This window comes from Staurois parvus, unplaced genomic scaffold, assembly GCF_062004578.1.
Source record: "Staurois parvus isolate SC_StPar_1 unplaced genomic scaffold, SC_StPar_1.0 ptg000636l, whole genome shotgun sequence".
Lineage (NCBI taxonomy): Eukaryota > Metazoa > Chordata > Amphibia > Anura > Ranidae > Staurois > Staurois parvus.
The window spans coordinates 6,284,022-6,306,395 of record NW_028318432.1 but is presented as its reverse complement, the minus strand read 5'-3'; the positions used below and the strand labels follow the sequence as shown (position 1 = coordinate 6,306,395).

The 22,374-nt window shown below is 42.1% G+C and overlaps 1 protein-coding gene across 2 annotated transcripts in view; it reads right to left on the bottom strand.

Moving 5' to 3' along the window:
* Positions 1–14,133, bottom strand: part of ARMC3 (armadillo repeat containing 3) — a 79,218-nt gene extending 65,085 nt beyond the window's left edge. Inside the window, exons 1-3 of one of the 2 annotated variants that reach the window (XM_089693754.1) lie at positions 14,086–14,133; positions 11,190–11,307; positions 8,865–8,990 (exon numbers count right to left, since the gene is read on the bottom strand). In XM_089693754.1, the coding sequence (XP_089549880.1) occupies positions 8,865–8,990; positions 11,190–11,307; positions 14,086–14,133 (292 nt within the window). The remainder of the gene's footprint in view (positions 1–8,864; positions 8,991–11,189; positions 11,308–14,085) is intronic. The other variant, XM_089693755.1, reaches the window with a different exon arrangement.
* Between the last annotated feature and the right edge of the window lie 8,241 nt (positions 14,134–22,374).

Below are 22,374 nucleotides of genomic sequence, written 5' to 3'. Positions count from 1 at the left end.
ATTTATAAAGTGCCAATAGTTCGCTCAGCGCTGTACATTACAAAGGGGGACAGAACATGTGACAGAACAATACCAATACAATGCAAAACATGAGGGGATCGAGGGCCCTGCTCTTTCGAGCTTACAATCTAGGAGGGAAGGGATGGGGGCACAGGAGGAGATAGCTGTGGGGGATGGGGTGGTAGGAAGAGTGGAGGAGGTCGGCAAGTTAGCACGGGGTGGGGTAGGCTTCCCTGAAGAGGTAGGTTTTCAGGGTGCGCCTAAAGGAGAGGAGAGAAGGTGATAATCTGATGGGTTGGGGCAGGGAGTTCCAGAGGATGGGTGACACCCTGAAGATGTCCTGGAGGCGGGCATGGGAGGAGGAGACCAGGGAACTAGGGAGAAGGAGGTCTTGTGAGGAGCGGAGTGTGCGTGCTGGGCGGTACTTGGATATTAGGTCAGTGATGTAGTTCGGGGCAGTATGGTGGACGGCTTTGTACGTCAGTGTTAGGATTTTGAATTTGATCCGTTGCGCAATCGGAAGCCAGTGGAAGGATTGGCAGAGGGGGGTGGCGGAAACGGAGCGGTTGGAAAGGTGAATGAGTCTGGCAGCCGTATTCAGGATCGACTGAAGCAGGGATAGCCAGCGGCGAGGCAGGCCAGTGAGGAGGGAGTTGCAGTAGTCGAGTCGTGATATGATGAGGGAGTGGATGAGCTCTTTAGTGGTTTCTGGGGTTAGGAACGTGCGGATTTTGGCGATGTTGCGGAGGTGGAGTCTGCACGAGTTTGTTAAAGATTGGACTTGGGGCTGGAAATAGCACCACACTTTGTCTTCCTTGAAGTCACCAGCAGCCAAAAACTAGCAAAGCTTGTAAACAGGCAACAGGCTTGATTCACTTAAGCTGGCCATAGACGGATTGAAAGTTACTCGGTTCAGGGACCAGCCGATTTTCGATCAGTGTGTGGCTGTCTCTGCTCGACAAAAGTTGATCAATTGATTGCCTTCTGTCGAAGGGACATGGTAATGTTTGTCAATCAGCGGCTACAGGCAATCAGCTGCAAATGCTGATCAGTATACTCTGACAGCGGCTGGTCCCACTTGCAGAATACAATATCTGGCTAAGAGGAATCCTCCATCTACCTCGTTTGTGTGGCTCGTGAAATCTGTTTTTTTTTTGTTCAGCCCACTAGCTGAACTAAAAAAAAATATCTAACTGTGTATTGCCAGCTTAAGATGAATAATTTATTCTAAAACAACTATTTGTTTTATCTGATAATAATTTTCCTCAAAATATTTTCATTTCAAGAACATAAATGTAACCAAGATGCGTAATCTTTTGTTAAAAGTCATATTTTTTATGAATATTTAGGTTATGTTGTGAAGTATTATATCATCATCTCATATGTCTCTTTTTCCTTCTCTCCTCCATACACAGTTACTGAAATTCCCAATAATCACCACCCTGAAGCTGGTGCATTCTAAGGGATGAAAATGTGTGTGGTTACCGTTGGGAATTTATTTTTAGACTGAATTTTTCATAAGGCCGATAAAATTACACTGAAGTGGTAAAACATTTCTAATAGTAGTTAAATACTGTACCTCTACTTACAGAGCTAGCTAAGTAAAGCATGTTATGAGTGTTTGTGAATAGGGGTCTGAGAGTCATGAGATAAATAAGGTGTGGTATTATGAAAATAATACTGGAATAAGAGAAAACTAACTTGTGAATGAAGCCCAATGTATTATAAAAGCAGCGCTCTTCCCATGCAATGTACCACAAGTAATACACATGAGGTCTCATGTTTCTGTCCTCTTAACTGATCTTCAGTGTCCTAGTGTCCTCATATCCCATTGTTGGCTTGGCAGTCTACAGTTATCACAGCCCTGCATGTTTCATCGGCTAACACTTTATAATGGTGAATATCTCATCATTCCCACTAGTCAGCTCACCACTTTGTAGTTATGGTCACAGCTCAAAATATGTGCTGTTACGGGAGAGGATAAGAAAATGTACAATATTGATTGTACATTTTCTTATCCTCCCCCATAAAAGCACACATTTTGAGCTTGGACCATAACTACAAAGGTTATCATGCTAAGAGAACAGGAGGGCCACCAAGAAATAAGACGCGGGGAGGAGCAGCTGTAACATTTGATGTTGTAGATCTGCCCAGTGATAGATGACATCAGGCTGTGTTCCATTTGAAGCCCCGACTGACCTGTATGTTACAATATTTGGGTCAACATGTTGGGTAGGTGCAGCATGGTATGGCGGTTAATAAGCACACAAAGTTCTGTTTTGCAAGAAACAATGTATTATAAAAGTAGTTCAACAGTACAACCGGGCCTGGCAGGGAGGCTCAGCCGTCCGGTACCACTTACAACTGTGCAGCATAGAGACAGCGGTCTGAAGACTCAGGGATGCCAACAATGTCTGCCACAGGAACTAGAATGTGGCCTGGCCAGTCCAACCCAAAGGGGAAGCTTCCAAAGAAGGTAGATGCAGTCCCTACTCTCTCCCTACTCCACAGAAGCTTTCCCTATCACTAGTGCTGTCCCTAACAGGCAGGGAACCTGTCCCTACGCAAGCCACTCACATAAAGTGCACCAAAACCCGTGGTCAGAGTCTTAAATAGACTTTGCCTGACCCAAGATGGCCACAAGGGTCACATTGGACATGAGCATTCAACCAGATCACTGTCTCATGTGACCAAGGAAGTCACCCAAAAACCCAGTTTCTCTCAACTTCCTCTCCCATCTGCATTGCTGTTATAGTCGAGCGCCACGTGCAGTGGAGAATACAGACCGCACCTGCCTACAAGCACTGTCTATTAGAGTTCGATGGCCTATGTGTTACTTGGGGAGATACACATTGCAAAGGCAGAGCACTGCCTTACATTACTGAGACCTTGACTTGCCATTTTAGAATGGGAACTCTAGATGTGAAGCAAATTTAACCAGTCATACTAGCGTGCTGCCAACTCACATTTAACTATGGATCTGTTGGGCATCTGTTGGGGAATACATGGCAAATGACAGACAAATGAATCATTTGCAGGTTTATACAGAAATGAAGCCAAAAGTTTCATATAGTGTCCGATATCCTAAGCCACTGGTTTGACCACTCAATAAATCCCCAAAAAACAGAATAGAAGCCGCTATTACCACTGGAGGCAACAAAACTCCTGCAATTGTGCTCTCAGCAGATTTGTTACAAGGAAAAAAGCCACATTTTCTGATGTATGCTATTAGCTATAACTACTTCTTTTCATAGAAACAGCTGGGCTGACATTTGGCTGAGACTCCGGAGCACAGTGTCCTTTATAGAACATCCCTCTTATATGACATTTCTCTTCCCTCGGCCAGTGTGCTAAATAAACAAGGCGATGTTATAGAGGGGAGACAGTAGCTTAAAGGGAAATGATAGTGGTGTTGAGCAAATTTACTTTTTATATATATATATATATATATATATATATATATATATAATCTAATTATCTAACAACATCTAAGTACAATGTATTATCTAAGTAAATGGTGATTCTGATTGTTATGGCACTGTTATGGGGTGACAATTGACATCCAATGGTGCTTCTGCATTGCAACCCTGTCACAGATCCTTGGTGGAGACCACAAGTGTCTCTGTCAACATTGTGCAGGCGTGATTCACCATTGCCACTATTCGGAAGCCAGTCCAGAGCAATGATGGTCAGCTGTTGCTGTAGCAAGTGCAAGAGCACAGGAAATGGTTGACAGGACCAAAGAAGATCAGCAACACTCCTCCTAGAAAAATGAGGGTGAATACTGTATTTTATGTAAACAAAATGGTTATCATATCTATTGCTTTAGCAAGTTAAAGTATAACTAAATTGCCATCCAGGGAGATGTACCGTCTCTATTTGTCCTGTTTATACCTTTATAATTGAAAGTGGAAGTAAGAGAAAGGCCCAAATTTTGGGTCCCCAGAACAGTGAGTCCTCATGCACATGACATTTTTACAGCTGCTGTTTTTGGCTTTTGATGTTTTTTTTTATAGAGCTAGTAAACCCCCCCCCCCAGCATGTTATTCTATGTGTCCATGCACACATAGACTGTAATCAACGTTTTTCGGCTGGGACGTTTTTTGGCTGGAAAAAAACCCCAGGACTAATTGGTTTCTAGAGGAGTTTTTTTAGCTGTAAAAACACTCCAACACTGAAAAACTCTGTAAAACGCAGTAAAACACCGCAAACCGGCATTTTTGGACATTTGTTTGACCAAAAAAATTTTTTATTTGTAAAAAAAATTATAAAAACACAAACGCAGAAAAATGCGGGAAAACACCGCTAAACGCGGCAAAACACCACTAAACGCTAATGCAAAAATGCTAAAAAATAGCTGAAAAACTCACGGTTTTTAACGTGACTTTACACAGCTAACGTTACCAGCGTTATCAAAACGTCCAGTGTGCATGAGGACTAATAATGGGGAAATTTTCGATTGGGGACACTAGTTCTGGTGACCTAGGGGACCCCAAGGAATTCCCTTCATTTGCAGGAATTTCCTCTCACTTCTTGTTTTAGCTAGAGGTCAGGAAATTAAGGTAAATCTCCCCTGTGAGACACAGAGGAAAAAAAAAATGACAGTGCTTATAACCCTCCTTTATCTATCCAAAATGAAAAAAAAAAAGTTTTGCCTACAGTTCCACTTTAAATGTTGGCAATTTAGAGCTGACTTTTTCTGACATAAAACGAAAAATATTTTGGTGTTACTACTTCTCATGCTCAAAGCAGTCACACTATTGCTTAATGAAAACACACATCTCATTTGCTAAAGTGGCACTAAACTCTGGTATTGCCCTCCTCCAAATCTCCAAATTCCTTGTTTGTTCTCCATGGTTCTACTGTAAGGTAGGTTGGTCTCACTCCCAAGATGGGCCAGGGACCACAGACTATGGGGGATCAAGGAAAGATTTCATGAAAAATAGATTACATGGCTATTAAGTAGTGGATTTTTAAATTTATTTTTGGAAAATAAGGATATAGTTTAGGGTCCATGCCAGGGGCAGACTGCCTGGGGCCAGTAGGGGGCCCCATGAGATGCCCCTGGTACCTTTCATTGGCTTTGTCATAGGATTTCTTGGGTATGGGTAAGGACACAGTGGCCCGATGATCCCCTATTGACCGGGGGCCCCATGAGTTGTCAATCCGCCCCTGGTCCATGCACAATGGACTTAAAATACTCGGCTTCTACAGGAGTTTTGTGTTTTGTCTGTAGTAGCAGCTCAGTGTTATCCTATGTGCCCATGCACATTAGAATGTTTAGAGGCATATTTTAAGTTTAGCATTTAGCGGCAGAAAAAAAAATCCTTCTGGTTTGGTGTTTGAGATGAGTTTTCTGGCAGAAAAAAAAAACACTAAACGAGCCTAAATGTGTTTACCAAAATACTCTATATGAACATTTTTTCTACCAAGGGAACTGGCGTTTTTTAAAGCCCAGTGTGCATTGACCCTCATAGTAAGTTTAAACTACCATTGAAAAAGCATTGTCTAACTAAAATACTTACTGAAAAGTAGTTTGGAGTGCTGCTGCTATTTATAAGCAAACTTAATTGCAAAAAAAGAATCAATTATGTGTTGCCAAAGTGATTCCGTTGTCCCTGAAAACTATGGTACAGTCATACAGCTTTAGGGTATCCCCAAAGCCTGTCAAGTTGCCTTTGAAGCCCCCTACACTTTACTTTTTCCTTTTTTTGCATGTACAAAGGTTTCCCGCAGCTGTGGAGGCTTTTAATGCTGTGTGGGTGACCAAAGCTTGTCTAATAGCCTTCCAAGAAAGTTCATTAATTGGAAAAGTCCATCCATTCAAAAATCGAATGTTATAAACAAACTAAGTTTTGTACTTTTGAATGACATTTGCCAAGTCATTGAATGTACTGATAATTTATGAGGATTCACTTGAAAATCTAGTCGTTTATGGCCAGCTTAAGACAGGCCTTCCTACTTTGGAGAGATTTCATTTCATATCAGGAAGGGGGTGAAGTGCCAAGTAGACAAGTGGTTAAATGTCTTTGTAAGCTCAAGCATTAACAGGACCCTTCACTGGAAACACCTCAATAATTTGAAGGGATATCTACGTAGTTTTGGTCACATAGTAGGTGTGATGGTCAGATGTCCACAAACTGTTGGCCAATTAGTGCAGCTTGGACCATAGGTAACCATGTGTTTCATCAGATTATTTCAATCACTGCTGTTAGCAATTAAAGTAGAATTCCAGGTTATCCCTAACTTATCTTAAAACTGTTCCCAACCCCCTTCTAAAGCCTATACTATCCAACCTGTAGAAGAAAGATTTGCATACTTACATATTTTCTGGGCGCTCTGATTTGTCATGTGATCTCCCCTGTGTCAGTTAGCAACCGGCTATAGGGGAGAGAAGAGAGTGTCCGACAACAGCTGGAATGCCTGAGTGGTGACGTAACCACAAGCATACTATTGCCATCCTCTCCCCTGTAGTCGCTGCTAGTTTCCACAGGGGAGCCAATCACATGACCAGAGTGCCCTGAAAATAGGTAAGCATCATTCTTCTACATGGTAGTTAATATTGGTGTTAAAAGGGGGTGGGAGCAGTTTTAAGATTAATTAGTGATAGCCCAGAATTTTACTAATCACTAGTGATTTTAGTAGTGTGACTGAATAACTAAAAACAGCTCCAGTGCAGCCCTGGGCATAAAATGAGACTGGGGAGGGTGAGCAATAACAATCTACACCAGCCATTCATAACCAGGGTTCCATGGGACCCTAATGTTCCTCCAGTGGTTGTTAGTGGTTTCTTGAGCTGTGGCTGATTGACCTCCCATCTGATGGTGCCACGATAGTTCTAGATCCTATGCCACTTGGTAGAGGCAGCAACATGACACCAATGATCTATTTAGCTTTCTGTAAAGGTGGCATTCTGACAACCACTGTAAGGGAGGAATTTATGACCACTAACCAATATAACGGGCATTTTGTCAGTAACTCCCACTGAACTGGTTTTAGGAGGGGTTCCCTGAGACCCAAAAATTATTTTATGAGTTCCTCTGGGTTAAGAAGGTTGAGAAAGGCTGCAGTAAGACAAGTATGTGCATGCCCATGTGCATATAAATCCATAAAACAGTAACAGAAACAAGCTTTCTTTATATATTAACACATTTATAAGATGATTTATATTCAGTTGACCCCATTCAAACATCTAACAAATGTTAAAAAGAGCACAGATTAACTTAAAAAAATTGAACAGTTTGCTGAAGCTTTATGCTACATGAAAGCTAGGTCAATGCTCTTCCTGTCTAATTATGCTGGATGCTGATTTAATTGAGTTAAACTACAAACGCTTGGCCTTTTTGAAGAAGAATTGGCGAGTTGTAAAATGTCTTAATAGAAACACTGAGGTTCTTTTATTCCATCGATGTGCCATTGATTATTTTTCTGGATGGCTAGACAGAGAGAAACTCTGCTGAACACCTTCTACATTTCTCATAGTACATTCTTGAATTATTTTCTAAATTCTACTGACATTCCGCTGTCCAAAACAGCAGATGGCTGGCTATGGAAAAACTGTGTGGACATGGTCCATTTCCCTTGGTCAAGTCCACCCAAAACTCAGTTTTGCCTGGATAATGGTGGTTTCAATCACCCAACAGCATCTACTATTTCTTGGGGAATGTTGTAAACAGATCTCCCAGCTGAAGTTTCAAACATTGACCCACTTTACAATAAGGCAACCCAATCATTTTGAATAGACTGCCATGTACCACAATACAGGTTGTAACACACCTGCAGCATTTTTTAAATTACATGTTCTTCAAGCCAAACCTGGACACTTTAGTGGCACATGGAAAATGTTCCCATCCCCTTAGAGGCCTCCTATTAGATCAGAGTCCCCTAATATCAGTACCCTCCTTACAGACTCCTCATTAGATGAGAGTCCCCTTATATCAGCACCTTTCCTAAATTAGAGATCTCCCATTAGATGAGAGTCCCTTTATACCAGTGCCCCCCCTTACAGACCCATCCATTAGATCATAGTCCCCTTATATCAAGCCCCCTTAGAGACCCCATTCGATCAGAGTCCCCTTATATCAACACCCCCCTTAGACCAGAGTCCCCTTATATCAGCAACCTAACTTAGAGACCCCCCCATTAGATCAGAGTGCCCTTATATCAACAAGCCCCCCTGCTGTGAGCCAGGAAGTGGGAGCCGGAGTTGAGGGGTGGAGCTGTGAGGGGGAGCAGCTCTGCTTAGTGCTATCTTCCAGCCACTGTGCATAGTGGTATGGTATGTGTTCAGGTTTCAGGTAGACTGAAGCCCGCACACATGAATCAAAACCCAGACTGTCTGGGTGAATCCTGGACAGGTGGCAACCCTAAGCCCACCACAACATACAGATAATTCTATATCTGTGTGTTGTGGTGCATTGAAGGTGTGTTGGGGGGGCAATTCAAAATAAATGCCACTGGAAAGTCACTTTTGAATTAGCAATGGCTGTCAGTTTTGTGTACTATTATGTAGTAATGCGTGCTAAACCATTTGCTTTGCCATGCAATTCTGTAAAGCACCTTGTTCCTTTTATATGCCTGTGTGTACAGAATATTGTTTCTACATTTGCAGGGGGTATGGGAGTAAAAAGATTTCTGCCAAATAAGAACACAGCAGCACAAGGGACAGATTGCAATGTACTGTAGGTAAGTAATGTCCCTTTTGCTTATTTATTTTTTTTTTAAGCTAAACTTAGGCTCTAAAAAAAGGGGTTAGACCCCAAAAGCTTGTCTTGAAAATGTACTCGTTAGAGCAAGTAAAATAAAAAATCATGGATATTTCTCAACCCAGTTTGTCTCAGAAATCCTTTCAAATAATAACTTACTGTGTGCTGCCATGATCCCACACACCATGACGGCATTTCTGTGAACTGTTTTATCTTCATGAGAGATGAGCTTAGATAATGATTCTACTGCGCCAAGTCCTAGAAGTGTTACTTTATTTTCATCTCCTGAAGGAACAGGATTTAATAATTTAGTGTTATCGAAAGGAAATTACAGCTTGTTACTGGATCAATAAAATTAAGTTGGGTGACCCATATAGAGCTCTAAAGTAGAAAGTGAGGCAGTAAGCAACATTATTATAGATCTATGTTGATGATCGGTTTAAATTTCCCTTAGTACCCCTGTAAGGTACCTGATTGAAAGTACCTGATGATGTTGTTAAAGTGTACTTCCTTTAGCCTCCTATGATGCGGTGACAATGCTGCTGCACTGCTTCTGAATTCAAATCAGTGTTGTCACTTAAAGTGACACTATACTTTGGTATAAAACAAAATATCTATTTCCCCCACTCATAGAAGTTAGTACTACAGATTCTATGAAAGATCATCTATGAATGGAAGATGGGAAGATGATTGATAATGGGCGGTCTGCCCCCTCCATTCATATATCGTGTTTCATTCTTAGAAGCTGTAGTACTGGTTTCTATGAATGGAGAAGATGGTGGAAAAGGAGAGCATAGTTGGGCACTCTTGATAAAAGCCCATTTTATTTCTACAGTAGTGGGGTTAGAGGGTATCAGAGTAGAAATAGTACCATAAATATAGTGTAGCGCAACATAAATATACTTATACCTATAACATCAACTGATGGCTGAAAAACGGCTGTTATGTATGGGGACACTGACAAACTTGTAGGTGTTTTAGTCTGAGCACAAATAAAAGTTTTTATAAATAGAGAGCACTAAGGTTCTGCTTTTCTGGTTTTGGGTTTTTCTAATGTATGACATGTGTGAATGGGGGAAGGAAGATCCGCTTTATATTGAGAGAAGTGGAGAAGGAATTCCCCAGCTACACATGGGTGTGTGCCTTATGGAGTGATGAGCATATTTTGACCCACTTATTAAAGTGAGGTCAGTAGGTTTTTCACCTGTTTGGTGGAGGCACTTTTGGCACAAGAAGAGGAGTGACGAAGTTTTATGTGTCACATATAGCACAGTGGGGAGTCGTAAAACAGTCACCAGACACTTTATTTGGACTTGGTTTCAGTTCATTACACTATTTCTGTTCATATGTGTTTCAGTTGATGTTATTGGTATAAGTATATTATTGTTGCGCTACACTATATTTAAGGAACTATTTGAAAGAGGTGTTGTGAATTCACTTACATAGTGTTTGAGCAAGAAACAAAGAATTTATTTTGTTATTTATAGGTATTGAAAAGGGTTTTGCTGCTTGAATTTGGAGTAGAAAGATTTCTTCTAAATGAGAACACAGCAGCACAAGGGACACATAATTAATGGAAGCATTATTAAAATGGAACTATTGTCTCTAATAAAAAATATGTGCTGCAGCAGTATATTGTAAATACATCTGCACTTACAGTTTTTCTCTTAGTCCCCCTGTAAAGTATCAAGAATATCTGATGATGCTGTCGGTGAAATGCACTTCCTCTAGCTTCCTGCGATGGGGTGACAATGCTGCTGCACTGCTTCTGAATTCAGATCAGCGTTGTCACTTAAAGCAGGGGTCTCCAAGCTTTCTAAACAAAGGGTCAATTTACTGTTCTTCAGACTTTGAGGGGGCCGGACTGTGGCCAGTGTGAGTAGAAAATGCCCTGGTGCCTATGGGAGGAATAGTGCCCCATAAGTGGTGTCAGCGGAAGGAATTATACTCCACTTGTCATTTGCAGGAACAGTGCCCCAAAGGCCAGATAAAGGCAAGCAAAAGGCCACATCTGGTACCAGGGCCACAGTTTGGAGACCACTGACTTAAAGTGACATTAAACTTTGGCTTTAAAAAAATCTATTCAATTATGTATACCTAGCTCAAAAAAGCCCCCTGTATTTATCTTAGCCTCCTTCAGATTTCCAATATCCTTCTTTTTTTTTGCTGCTGTGATCAAACTTCCTTATCTCATTGCTTCCATGCCAAATATTTCTTACCTCATTGCTTCTGGGGAGATCAGCTAGGGGAGATCAGCATATGGGTGTTTGCTGGTCTCCTTCCCCTGTATCTGGTGGTACACACCATGTGGGTCTCAGGTCCCCAGGTAAGGATATTGAAACCATGGAAATGTGGTGAGGGTGGCACCCAATCGGGGGGTTTGTGGAAGCGTTCTTGCGACTGTCAATTTGAAAGTCTACATTCGGCTTGCAAAACATTTCCCAATGCTTATGATTTTATGATGTTACCTCAAAGAAAACAAACCTTTCTGTGCAAACTTATACAAGGCGTCACAGGCTTTTGTGAGAATTTCTTCTTCTGGGGACTGCAGCATCAACACAGCCGTTTCGGCCTTCTTACTTTCAATTGCTAATGGATCAAACTGGAAGGAGAAAAAAAGCAGGAAAAGTAAGGAGAAGTACAGTTCAACACATAATAAATTATATTTTGGCTGGAATATACAAGGAGGAACTTATAAGATAAGAGTACTTGTAGGACCCCAATCATAAAGCAATAGTGCTGGCTTCCCATAGTGCTGGGCTATATAAATGTGCTCTCCTTGATTCTATGCTCCGAAGCAAGTACAGCACTATTCATACTATTGAATGGAAAAAAGCAGGGGGCGAGAGAGTCTAATCGCATGATTTTTCAAAGCTTTTTGACTGGCCACTCAACCAATCATGGAATTCTCTCTCCGCAATGTTTGCTTTATAAATAGTTTTTTATTGAGTTTTACAAAATACATAACCAGCAGTCTCGCAGGGCCAGAACCAAAAATCATAACTCTAACATAGACCCTATTAAAGAAACCCCTTAACCAGGCTACCCCAACCATCAATATACTGGTCATACCAGATATCAAGGCCCCTGTGGGCCACAGCGCAGAAAAATGGCAACAATTTTCACCAAATATAGTAAGAATAAAGGGGGCCCATAGGATAGGATACTCATGTGTAGTGTCATCTCTGAATCGGGGTAAAAGAAATATACAATATGCTGGGGCAAAAAAATATCTGAAGGGGATTTCTGAGGAGTTTGCACAGGACCAGGTTAAGAAACAGAGTGAGCTTAAAGTGTTACTAAACCCAGGACCCTGCATTCACTCTATCTGGTCTCTTATGGTACACAGAACATGGAAATGCAATTATTTTAGTAAATATAATCTGCTAAATACCTTTTCTCATCAGCAGTTAGAGCAGTCTTGTGACTTCTATCAGTGTTCGGTGGAGCACTGGTTAAAGCTTGTAGGAGAAGTTTTCTTTAGGAGGATGCAGAACCCCTGACCTCTGTCTGGACAGTGCTGAATGGACCTTTGCTAATCACATGCACCCTTCCAAGAATAAAAAACACTCTCTAGCAATACACACCAAATTGAGCATGTGCAGTGTCTCCACACGGTATGTCTTATCAGGAGATAAGAAGGAGACACTGGAAGAAGGGGAGGATCAGAGAAGTCAGGATCAAACAGTATTTTTACACAATACAGAGGATTAACCCCTTAGGTTCCACAGTGAGTATACCAAGCATTCTTTACTGCATATATAGACTGATTATACTGTTGTGGGTTTAGTAACACTGTAAGACACACATTGTTAGCCAGAGGTGGAGAGGCTATCTAACCAGACTTGCAATACCTTGTAAATTTTTTTTGGACACAACCTGTTCCTGTAGGTGCCCTTATATAACGGGATCATTTTGTTAACCAACCCCTTCCAGTAAGGTAAAGAGGGAACCTCAGGTTTTTTTCCAGTATAAAATTAAGGCTTTGCTGGCATAAAATAGCAGAAGGCTAATCAAGGTGCGTTGGGCCCTATTGGGAACTAGGTCTTTTACCAAGCCAAGGAAACAGACTGACACCTTCACAGGTATTGGTACAGATGTCATCTTAGTAATACAATGCAACAGTTCTTTCTAGAAATTCTGAACTACCGGACAGCTCATAAAGATATGTCCAAAGGTGGCTGTGGAGAGCGAGCAGAACCAGCACTCAGTAGACACCTGCGGGTAATTTCAAGCCAAATTGGCAGGAGTATAATATATTCTGTGTAAAAATTTGAAATGGATTAGTCTATTTTGAGAGGACACCAGATGAGAAAATGGAGAGGTCCACATGTCGTCTCCAACCAAATCCGGAATTTCCTCTGTCCATTTCATCCGGCACCGAGTCATTGAGGAAGGAGGAATTGGGGAAAGGTCTTTGTAAAGTTCTGACATTGTTTTTTTCAGTGATTTGTCTATAAGGACATTTTCAAGCGAAGATGGCCGAGTCTCTATGTTTATGGAGCCAAACTGACCGACAAAGGCATGTTTCAGTTGCAGTTAAGATATATGCACTGGGGAGGTTCCATTTAGGCTTCAGATCATCAAATGTGGGCAGTGTTCCCCATCTCACTACATCCCCTAGAGTCTTGATACCCTTGGAAGCCCATATAATAGGGTTAGGTATAGAGGCATAGTTTATACAGTACTTACCTGTAACCCCAACTCCTACAAGATTTTTGCTGTGCATTCTACCCGGTGCACAGCTTTCCATCTGAACATACCAAAATTCTATACAGTGCTTCAGATCATCAAATGTGAGCAGTGTTCCCCCTCTCACTACATCCCCTAGAGTCTTGATACCCTTGGAAGCCCATATAATAGGGTTAGTTATAGAGGCATAGTTTATACAGTACTTACCTGTAACCCCAACTCCTACAAGATTTTTGCTGTGCATTCTACCCGGTGCACAGCTTGCCACCTGAACATACCAAAATTCTATACAGTGCACAATAGACTCCATTTACTTTAAACCAGAACCTCTATAGGAACTAAAGTTAATGGTGTCTGCAGTTTGCATTTGCTAGTAGCACTGAGCAGAATTCTGAACAGTTTGGGAGAAAGTCTGTACAGCACCAAGGAGGTAAAATATCTCACAGAAGCAGGGGTCTGTATAAACTAAAAACCAAATGGCTGAGCAAGAGAGGATAGAGCAGCAAAAAGACGAGTGCATTAAGAGTGCATGGTCCGATTACAGAATTCCAGCTTATTTCATTGTAGATTCATAAACTGCACAACTGCCACAATGTGTAACTGGAACCTGTATTGAAACACATTGCATATTGAACTAAATTCATTGTTTACACTTTGTTCAATTTTATGAATCTGGTGACAAACTTACCACATCTTTCGGCGGTGGTTCAGCTTCTTTCTTAACTTTTTTTCCCATTCTACAAAAAAGGATGAAGCAATCAATTATGGCCCTAAAATATGCTGTGATAAATTAGCATTCCATAACGCCCAATTCAAGACAAAACACTATAAACATAAAAGTGGAGATATGGGGCAGCACAATGGATCAGTGGTTATTTCTCCTGCCTTGCAGCACTGGGGTTCATGATCTGAATCCTTTTGTGGGTTTCCTCTGGGTACTCCAGTTTCCTTCCACATGCATAATTGGCTTCTGTCTAAATGTATTACCTGATGATCCACCAGTGATCCAAAGTGGAACTAAACCCATCAATTTAACTGTTTCCCATACTGTTACATTCAAGGCATACCATGAGTAATAATAACTATCACAACTGCTTGCACTCTTAGCCAAACTCTCAAGTTATCAAATGACTGGGGTCATAGCTGATCACATGTGCATCACATTAATATATCTGGGTCTTTAGATTCAGCCAGTTGTTTAGGCAGATGGTCTGCCCTGTGCTTGTTCAATCTCTGTAATATTGCTCATTAAATAGTCATGCACACTCCCACCTTTTTTCAACGATGGCTGTTTGAAGGTGTAAGCGATTTTTATGTTGTCTCTATAAGGTCCCCTGCGAGGGTGACTCTTGCATTGTATTTTCTTTAGATTTTCAATAAAAATGATTGTACCAGAAAAAGTGCTATTTGGAGTTGGGCTTTAAATTGTTAGTCATTCACAGTGGCATCACTAGGGTGTGTGTTACCCAGTATGGTAAAACATGGTGTCACCCCATGTGGCTTCTGTGTGTGGAAGTGACAGCAGTGAGAGGCAGGTAAGAGCTAAAAGAGGCAAAGCCCTATTGTCACCCCTCTGGAGGGTGTCACCCAGGTGAGGGTCACACCCCGATAGGGACGCCACTGGTCACTTATGGTAGGTTAATTGGCTCCTGTCTAAATTGGCCCAAGTATGTGTATGAATGTGGGTCAGGGACATTAAATTGTAAGCTCCTTGAAGGCACAGTCCCTGGGGAATGTGCAATATACACCCACCGGCCACTTTATTAAGTACACCTTGCTAGTACCGGGTTGGACCCCTTTTTGCCTTTAGAATTGCCTTAATTCTTCATGGCATAGATTCAACAAGGTGTTTGAAACATTCCTCAGAAATTGTGGTTCATATTGACATGATAGCATCACTCAGTTGCTGCAGATTTGTCGGCTGCACATTAATGATGTGAATCTCCCATTCCACCACATCTCAAAGGTGCTCTATTGGATTGAGATCTGGTGACTGTGGAGACCATTGGAGTACAGTGAACTTTTCATGTTCAAGAAACCAGTTTGAGATGATTTGAGCTTTGTGAGATGCTGCATTATCCTGCTGGAAGTAGCCATCAGAAGATGGGGACGCTGTAGTCATAAAGGGATGGACATGGTCAGCAACAATACTCAGGGTGGCCATGGCATTTAAATGATGCTCATTTGGTACTAAGGGTCCCGAAGTGTGCCAAGAAAATATCCCCCACACCAGCCTGAACCGTTGATACAAAGCAGGATGGATCCATTCTTTCATAATGTTTATGCCAAATTCTGACCCTATCATCTGAATGTCGCAGCTGAAATCGAGAATCAGATCAGGAAACATTTTTCCAATCTTCTATTGTCAAAATTTGGTGAGCCTGTGCGAATTGTAGCCTCCGTTTCATGTTCTTAGATGACAGGAGTGGTACCCAGTGTGGTCTTCTGTTGCTGTAGCCCATCTGCTTCAAGGTTAGACGTGTTGTGCATTCAGAGATGGTATGCTGCATACCTTGGTAGTAACGAGACCTCTGACATCAACAAGGCATTTTCATCCACACAACTGCCACTCACTAGATATTTTCTCTTTCTGGACCATTATCTGTAAACCCTAGAGATGGTTATGTGTGAAAATCCCAGTAGATCAGCAGTTTTTTTAAATACTCAGACCAGCCCGCCTGGTACCGACAACCATGCCATGTTTACAGTCACTTAAATCCCCTTTCTTCCCCATTCTGATGCTCAGTTTAAACTTCAGCAAGTCATCTTCACTACTTATAGATGCCTAAATGCATTGAGTTGCTGCCGTGTGATTGGCTGATTAGCAATTTGAACAGGTATACCTAATAAAGTGACCGGTGAGTGTACAGTATGTGTAAAAGTGCTGCGTAAAATGACGGCACTATATCAGTACCTGTAATAAATAAATAAATGCAAGGTCCATCTAAATCTACTAGTCCATCCAACACCACTCTCTCCGCTGACTTACATTGCTACTGTCCAAGGGTGCTATGATGCTCCTCCATAGATACAGTGGAGGAGCGAATGTAGCCAACCAAAGACAGAATCACCAGATGAAAATTTTGGAAGAGCCTGAAAAAAATTAAAATGAACACAGCCACCACATTCATTGATTGGTAAGCTACAATATATTACATTTTAGGTTTATTTATGCTTTTAAACAACAAAAAATTGCTGTGTTAATTCTAATGGCAGACTGCATTGTACGTGCCATGTTTTGCCCATTATTCTACTAATTATTTTTTTATGTATGCTTTGGAATGAATGGGGCAGTGTCCGAATATACAGTATCTATATCCCCGCTACGGAGATTTTGTCTCACTGTGTTAGACAGGAAATTAGGATACATTTCACCAGTGGAAACACAGAACAATAAACAGAATTGTGGGGAAGGGGTAGAATCTCTTTGAGCTTTTCATTTCTGTTTGAACCTTCATTGGGAAGATTTCCTCTCAATACCCTTCAATTTGGCTGGAGCCACCCTTAAACATTTCATCTCTACTGTCACTCTAGATACAGAAGAATAAACTTTGCTTACTTCAATATTAAAGTATTCTACATTCCGCTTCTTTTAAGGCTGGCCAAACATCCTGTCCCCACATAATTGCCCGTGCGCAGTGTCATTGTGATTTTTAGGTCTGCTGTTTATCATTTGCATGGGACAGAATAATATGTCTCACCTTTCAAGATGATGAATGATAGCCCTGATACAAAACCGTGGCTATGGAGCATTTACATGCTTTTACATGCGAACAGCCAATTATGTTGGTGACAATGACAAGCCGGAGCAGCGGCTGGAGAAGACATGAGGAATTCTAGCTGACAGTGACATACACAGAGAAGATTGGGACCATGTGGGAATGTAACAATAAACTAATATTTCAATGCTGGATGACAAAATGAAGACAGACTTTACAAGCCTTCCAACTATTAAGTCTAAAGTGGATACATGCTGTAATAACCCTGACTGTCCCGATCCTTTAAAGTGTATGCAAACCGTAGCAATGAACTTCCCTTGTCTTCAAGCTTTAGGCCTGTTTACTTTACAACAGAAAGGTTTTTTTAGTTATATCTGTTTTTTAAGTGAAAATAAATATCTGTTGATCCTGCCAGAAATCTTGGGAATGATAGCTTTCTGTGCTCTCTGCTGACTGTTATCAGATGCATTGTTCCCAGCTCTCTCTGCATACTACAGGCCACCTTCCACCTGTTGACCCTGACAGAAATCCAGTGAGCTTGTAACTTCCTCTAGTGAGATGAAAACAGTGTATCCCGGCTTCACTAATATAACCGTAATGTTTCATCAATCCTACTCAGTTCTTCTCTATAGACTGCAGAACAAATCCCCTTATGATATTGAGATGAAGAGAGGAGGGGGTGTTCAGTAGTCCTAACACTCTTCATGTCATAGAGTGACAATGCTGCTCCTCTATAAATACAATACGGTGAGGGAGCGTTGTCACCCTAAGACAGAAAGTGTATTGCTGGCTGGATAACCATGTAAAAAATGGGGTAAAAGGCTAAAAAGGAAAACTAACACAATCACCACATCTAAGGACCAGTAAACTGCAATATAGCTAATGTTTGTTCTTGGGTTTTAGACTTTAAAAGAGAAGTATGGTCAAATCTTTCTTGGCTGTACTTCCCTTGTGAGGCACAGGAATACATTTTCTTTTATCCCCATGTGACCCAGAATCAGTTTATAGTGGGCTACTGCTTATTATCATCTGATGGGGCAGAGCCATGCCATTGTTGGAATCCACCCCCCCTGCCTGATTGACAGCTAGATCTCTCTTTCAGGATGTGTTGAGAGACTAGAACAGCCAGCCATACCCGCCCCTCCTAGGCCAATGTTCCAGTGAGCAATGGAAGAGCAGTGTCTGCGGACAGTCACTGCCCTTTGCTTGAAGAAGACCGAGAATGGTCATATGGTCCTAATTCTCTAAGTCTTCGGTCACACCAAATCCGACTTTGAAATCGAAATTCATTTGAATTCGCACAATTTCAAAGTTGGATGTCAGTGAAACTTCAGGTGCAACTTGGAAGACATCTGTGGGACTTCATGCACAGGTGTCTATGCAAGTTGCACCTGAACTTGCAAAAAGTAGTGCATGAACTACTTTCAAAATTGATTTGACCACTTCCATTGCGAACAATAGGGTGCGACTTGTCATGTGTCATTTGAAATGATCAAATGGCAAAACAATTTGCACCGGTGTGACCGCGGACATAGGGTCAACATGGGACAGCTTCAGCATCACACAGAAGAGTGTTAAGACTACTGAACACCCCCTCATCTCTGTCAGGGCAGGGGCTGTGGAATGGCCAGGCAGGCCTAGTGGCAGGGTAACGCACTGACTGACAACAACCACCACCACAAGACCGAAGTCCCTCAGGGCACGGAGTCTAAGTCCCAGGCTGCCCTTCACCAGAGCCCCTGATGTTGGGGATGGACTTGACACAGCCAGGAACCAGGTCGCGGCCCCCGAGACACCCCGGCTGCGGTAATGGCCGCCACCAATGGCATGTAGCTGGTAGGAATGACAATAGCGTAGTCAAGCAGGCCGGGTCGACAACAACGGGACAAAACGGTACAGAACAGTGGACAAGAATCACAGGTCACGGGCCGGGTTCAGCAACGGAAGGTCAGATCAAAGGAAACCACAGAGAATGGTCTAGTCACAAGCCGAGTCAGATTCCAGGAGAGTCACGAGAGTATACACTGAGCTGTAGCGACACCAAGACACAAGTGCAAAGGGCATGTACGGATCACAGGCTTATATGCAATTAGCCACACCCCTCTGGGGGATGGACCTCAGAGGCCTGAAGGCATAAAAGACTCCCACCATGCTCTGCAGAAACCCAAGATGGACGCCAGCACATGAAGCAGCACAATCTCTGGGAAAAGGTAGGACCTTGACAATCTCTTCATCCTAATATCAAAAGGGGATTTGTTCACACAGATGCTGAAGCGTGGAGGTGAGTGTGTAAGCTTATATTTTTTAAGCCCATACTTCTTTTAAGTGGTTGTAAACCTCAGACATGACCTATGAACAAAGCATTCCCCTCTATAGTGTGTACATGTCTCTTTGTCTCCATTAAGAGCACAAAGTGTCATTTCTTTTTGCTACCCTGTTCCGCTACTATCAGCATGAATTTCTTCTTACAAGTTTTCCTAACACCAAGAGAAAAAAGGTGAAAGGGGAGGGACCTGCAGCACAATGCTTGTGATTGATAGTCTCAGCTCTGTTCCTATGCACTGTGTGAATGGGGTGTGTCCCTTCTCTTCAATCAGGGCTCAGAGATCCCCTCACTGAGCTCAGCAGAGCATAATTCCAGCTCTCCATCCCATTTTGTGAAAGCTCAGCCATAGTTTATAAATTCTGGACTTTGAATAGCTGTAGAGAAGAAAAGACTGTTGATAAAGCGGTACAACATGTGTAGGAGGATTTGCCTCATCTCTGTGTATCACCTGAGGTCAGTCACTTCACTGGGTGGATGTAATGGTTTACAACCATTTTAAATTCATACATGCTAAGTTAAGCACTGCACTGACCTTTCTAGAAGAAACCTGTACTACAGGCTACCTCTGGTGCTGGTCACTGACTATATGCCAGTGTGCTGTTTATATGATATTTCCTGAGGTAGTTACAGGATTGATGTTGAAGCAACAGTTTCACCAGAACTCTGGTCCTACCTTTCAGCAGACCTGTACTTGGTCATGTGAATGGCATGCAGCACTAATTTTTCCACGAAACATACGTACAATGTATACTGTATTTAAGAATTTAAATCAAATCACTGCGTTCTCCATTTTGATGCATCCTTGACCCATAATGTACATCGAGCCTTGACTTCTCTCTAAGTCATGATTAAGGTCATCCCACGTCTGACACTATGGTCCACCATACTAGTTACTTCTGACCTGACCTCTGCTCTTTCTCCATTTCTTGCTTCTGACCTATGCATTACTTACATTTACCATAGCAGCATAGGCTCAGGTTTTATTTACTTGTAACCCGTTAAGCCCCTCCTTTTGTTACTGCAATTTGGCCACATCCACAATTTTCCATGGTGCACTGCATCATTCCTCTACTCATGGTGCCCAGGGTACATTGTCTTTATACCTTGAATGTCTGCCTCTTGTTCCAAAAGTCCTTGAACAATTATTTTAGGGAAAATGGGAGGTTTGATTTTGTGTTTGGCAACAAATGTGATTTTGTGTGGTTTAAACGTGTTTGTACTCAGTAGGGTGTCATTGTGTTTCATGTTTGAAAACTTGTAACCCTATAATGATCCTATGTGTTGAATTTTGCATTTTGAACATGTTAGAAAATAAACACAGTGTTTCAATTAGCATAAAGGCAGTCTGCAGTCCCATAGATCTTTGTTTTATATTTCCATACTGGAGCTGAAGGTTTTCTAAAATCGTTGACAAAGCGGCTTGAAACTATCTGAAAGCTTTGGACATGCTCTGCAAATACTTGCTGTACACACTGCACTTACAAGAAGGCCTTAAAAAATAAGCGCATTTGCAGACAAAGTGCACTTATTCATTTTGCCCCCATCCACTGACCTAACTTATCCCACCATCTTACCCCTCCACGGATGCATACTTACTATAATCTGATGCCTGTGGACTCTAAAGATTGCATTTAAGTATGTCATGTAGCACCCTCCTAGGTAGGTGCTAGGTTAGGTAAATTTAGATCCTGGCTCACTGTAATCAGTGTGGCTGCATGTGATTAGTTATGTCTGTTCTGTGTTTCACTGGCTGCAAGGTTCATTGTTTCCCCCTGTCTGGCTGGAAACGTTTTGGAAGATAGTGGGCTGGAAATGTCGAATTGGCAGCTGAATATTTATGCAGCCATGGCCAATACCTGGGGAGGCTTACCCAGATGGTAGCTGGGTGTGTGTATAAATACTCTGAGACCTGGAGCAGAAGCGTCTTGTCCCTTAGGATGAGATCACAGCCTAGGAGAGCTACTTAGTTATATATAAAATTTGCTACTTATCTATCAAAACGTTTTACAGTGCTAAACCTTTCATTCAATTTCTAAATTGCTGCCTTTGTAACTTCCAAAAGCCAATATATAGGAATAGTAGAGGTAAAAAATTACTTGTGGGTTTAACCAATCATTGTTTTTATACAATTCTCCCTTAAGGGGGTGTGTCCTATGCCTACATAGGTATCCTTCAGTCCTATCTTAGGAAGTTGGGAGGTATGCAGATTTTTGTAAGAATTCCTAGAGACTGCAGGGACAATTCACCAATCCACTGACAGCTGAATGTAAAAAAAAAGAATTGCAGGAAATTAAAAATTTAAGGTCCCCCCCCCTCCTCCTTCGATACCAAAGAATTGTGGGAATTTTTTTTTTTTTTTAAATGGCGTGGGGGTCCCCCCAAATCTATACCGGACCCTTACCTGAGCATGCAGCCCGAAAGGCCAGGAAAAAGGGGGGGGTGAGCACCCCCCCAAACCATGCCAGGCCATATGCCCTCAACATGGGGCAGGGTGCTTGGGGCAGGGGGGACTCCCCCAAAGCACCTTGTCCACATATTGATGGGGACAAGGGTCTCTGCCTTACAACCCTGGCCTGTGGTTCTGGGGGTCTGCAGGCGGGGGCTTATCAGAATCTAGAAGCTCCCTTTAACAAGGGGGCCCCCAGATCCCAGCTCCCTTCCCCCATATGTGAATGAGTATGGAGTACATGGTACCACTACTCATTCACAAAAAAAAGTGTAGTGTAAAAAATGACAGTTGACAGTGTTTGACAAATCCTTTATTAAACAACAAAAATAGAAAAAATGTCCCCCAAAGTAGATCCAACATCAATCACGATGCCCGCCGCCAACGCCAACCCGAAAAAAGAAAAAAAAAGAAGGCTCTGCTCTCCACACTGGTTCCCGCTGTCTGACAGCTCAGCTGGCCTGACAGTTCTTAAATATCTAAGGG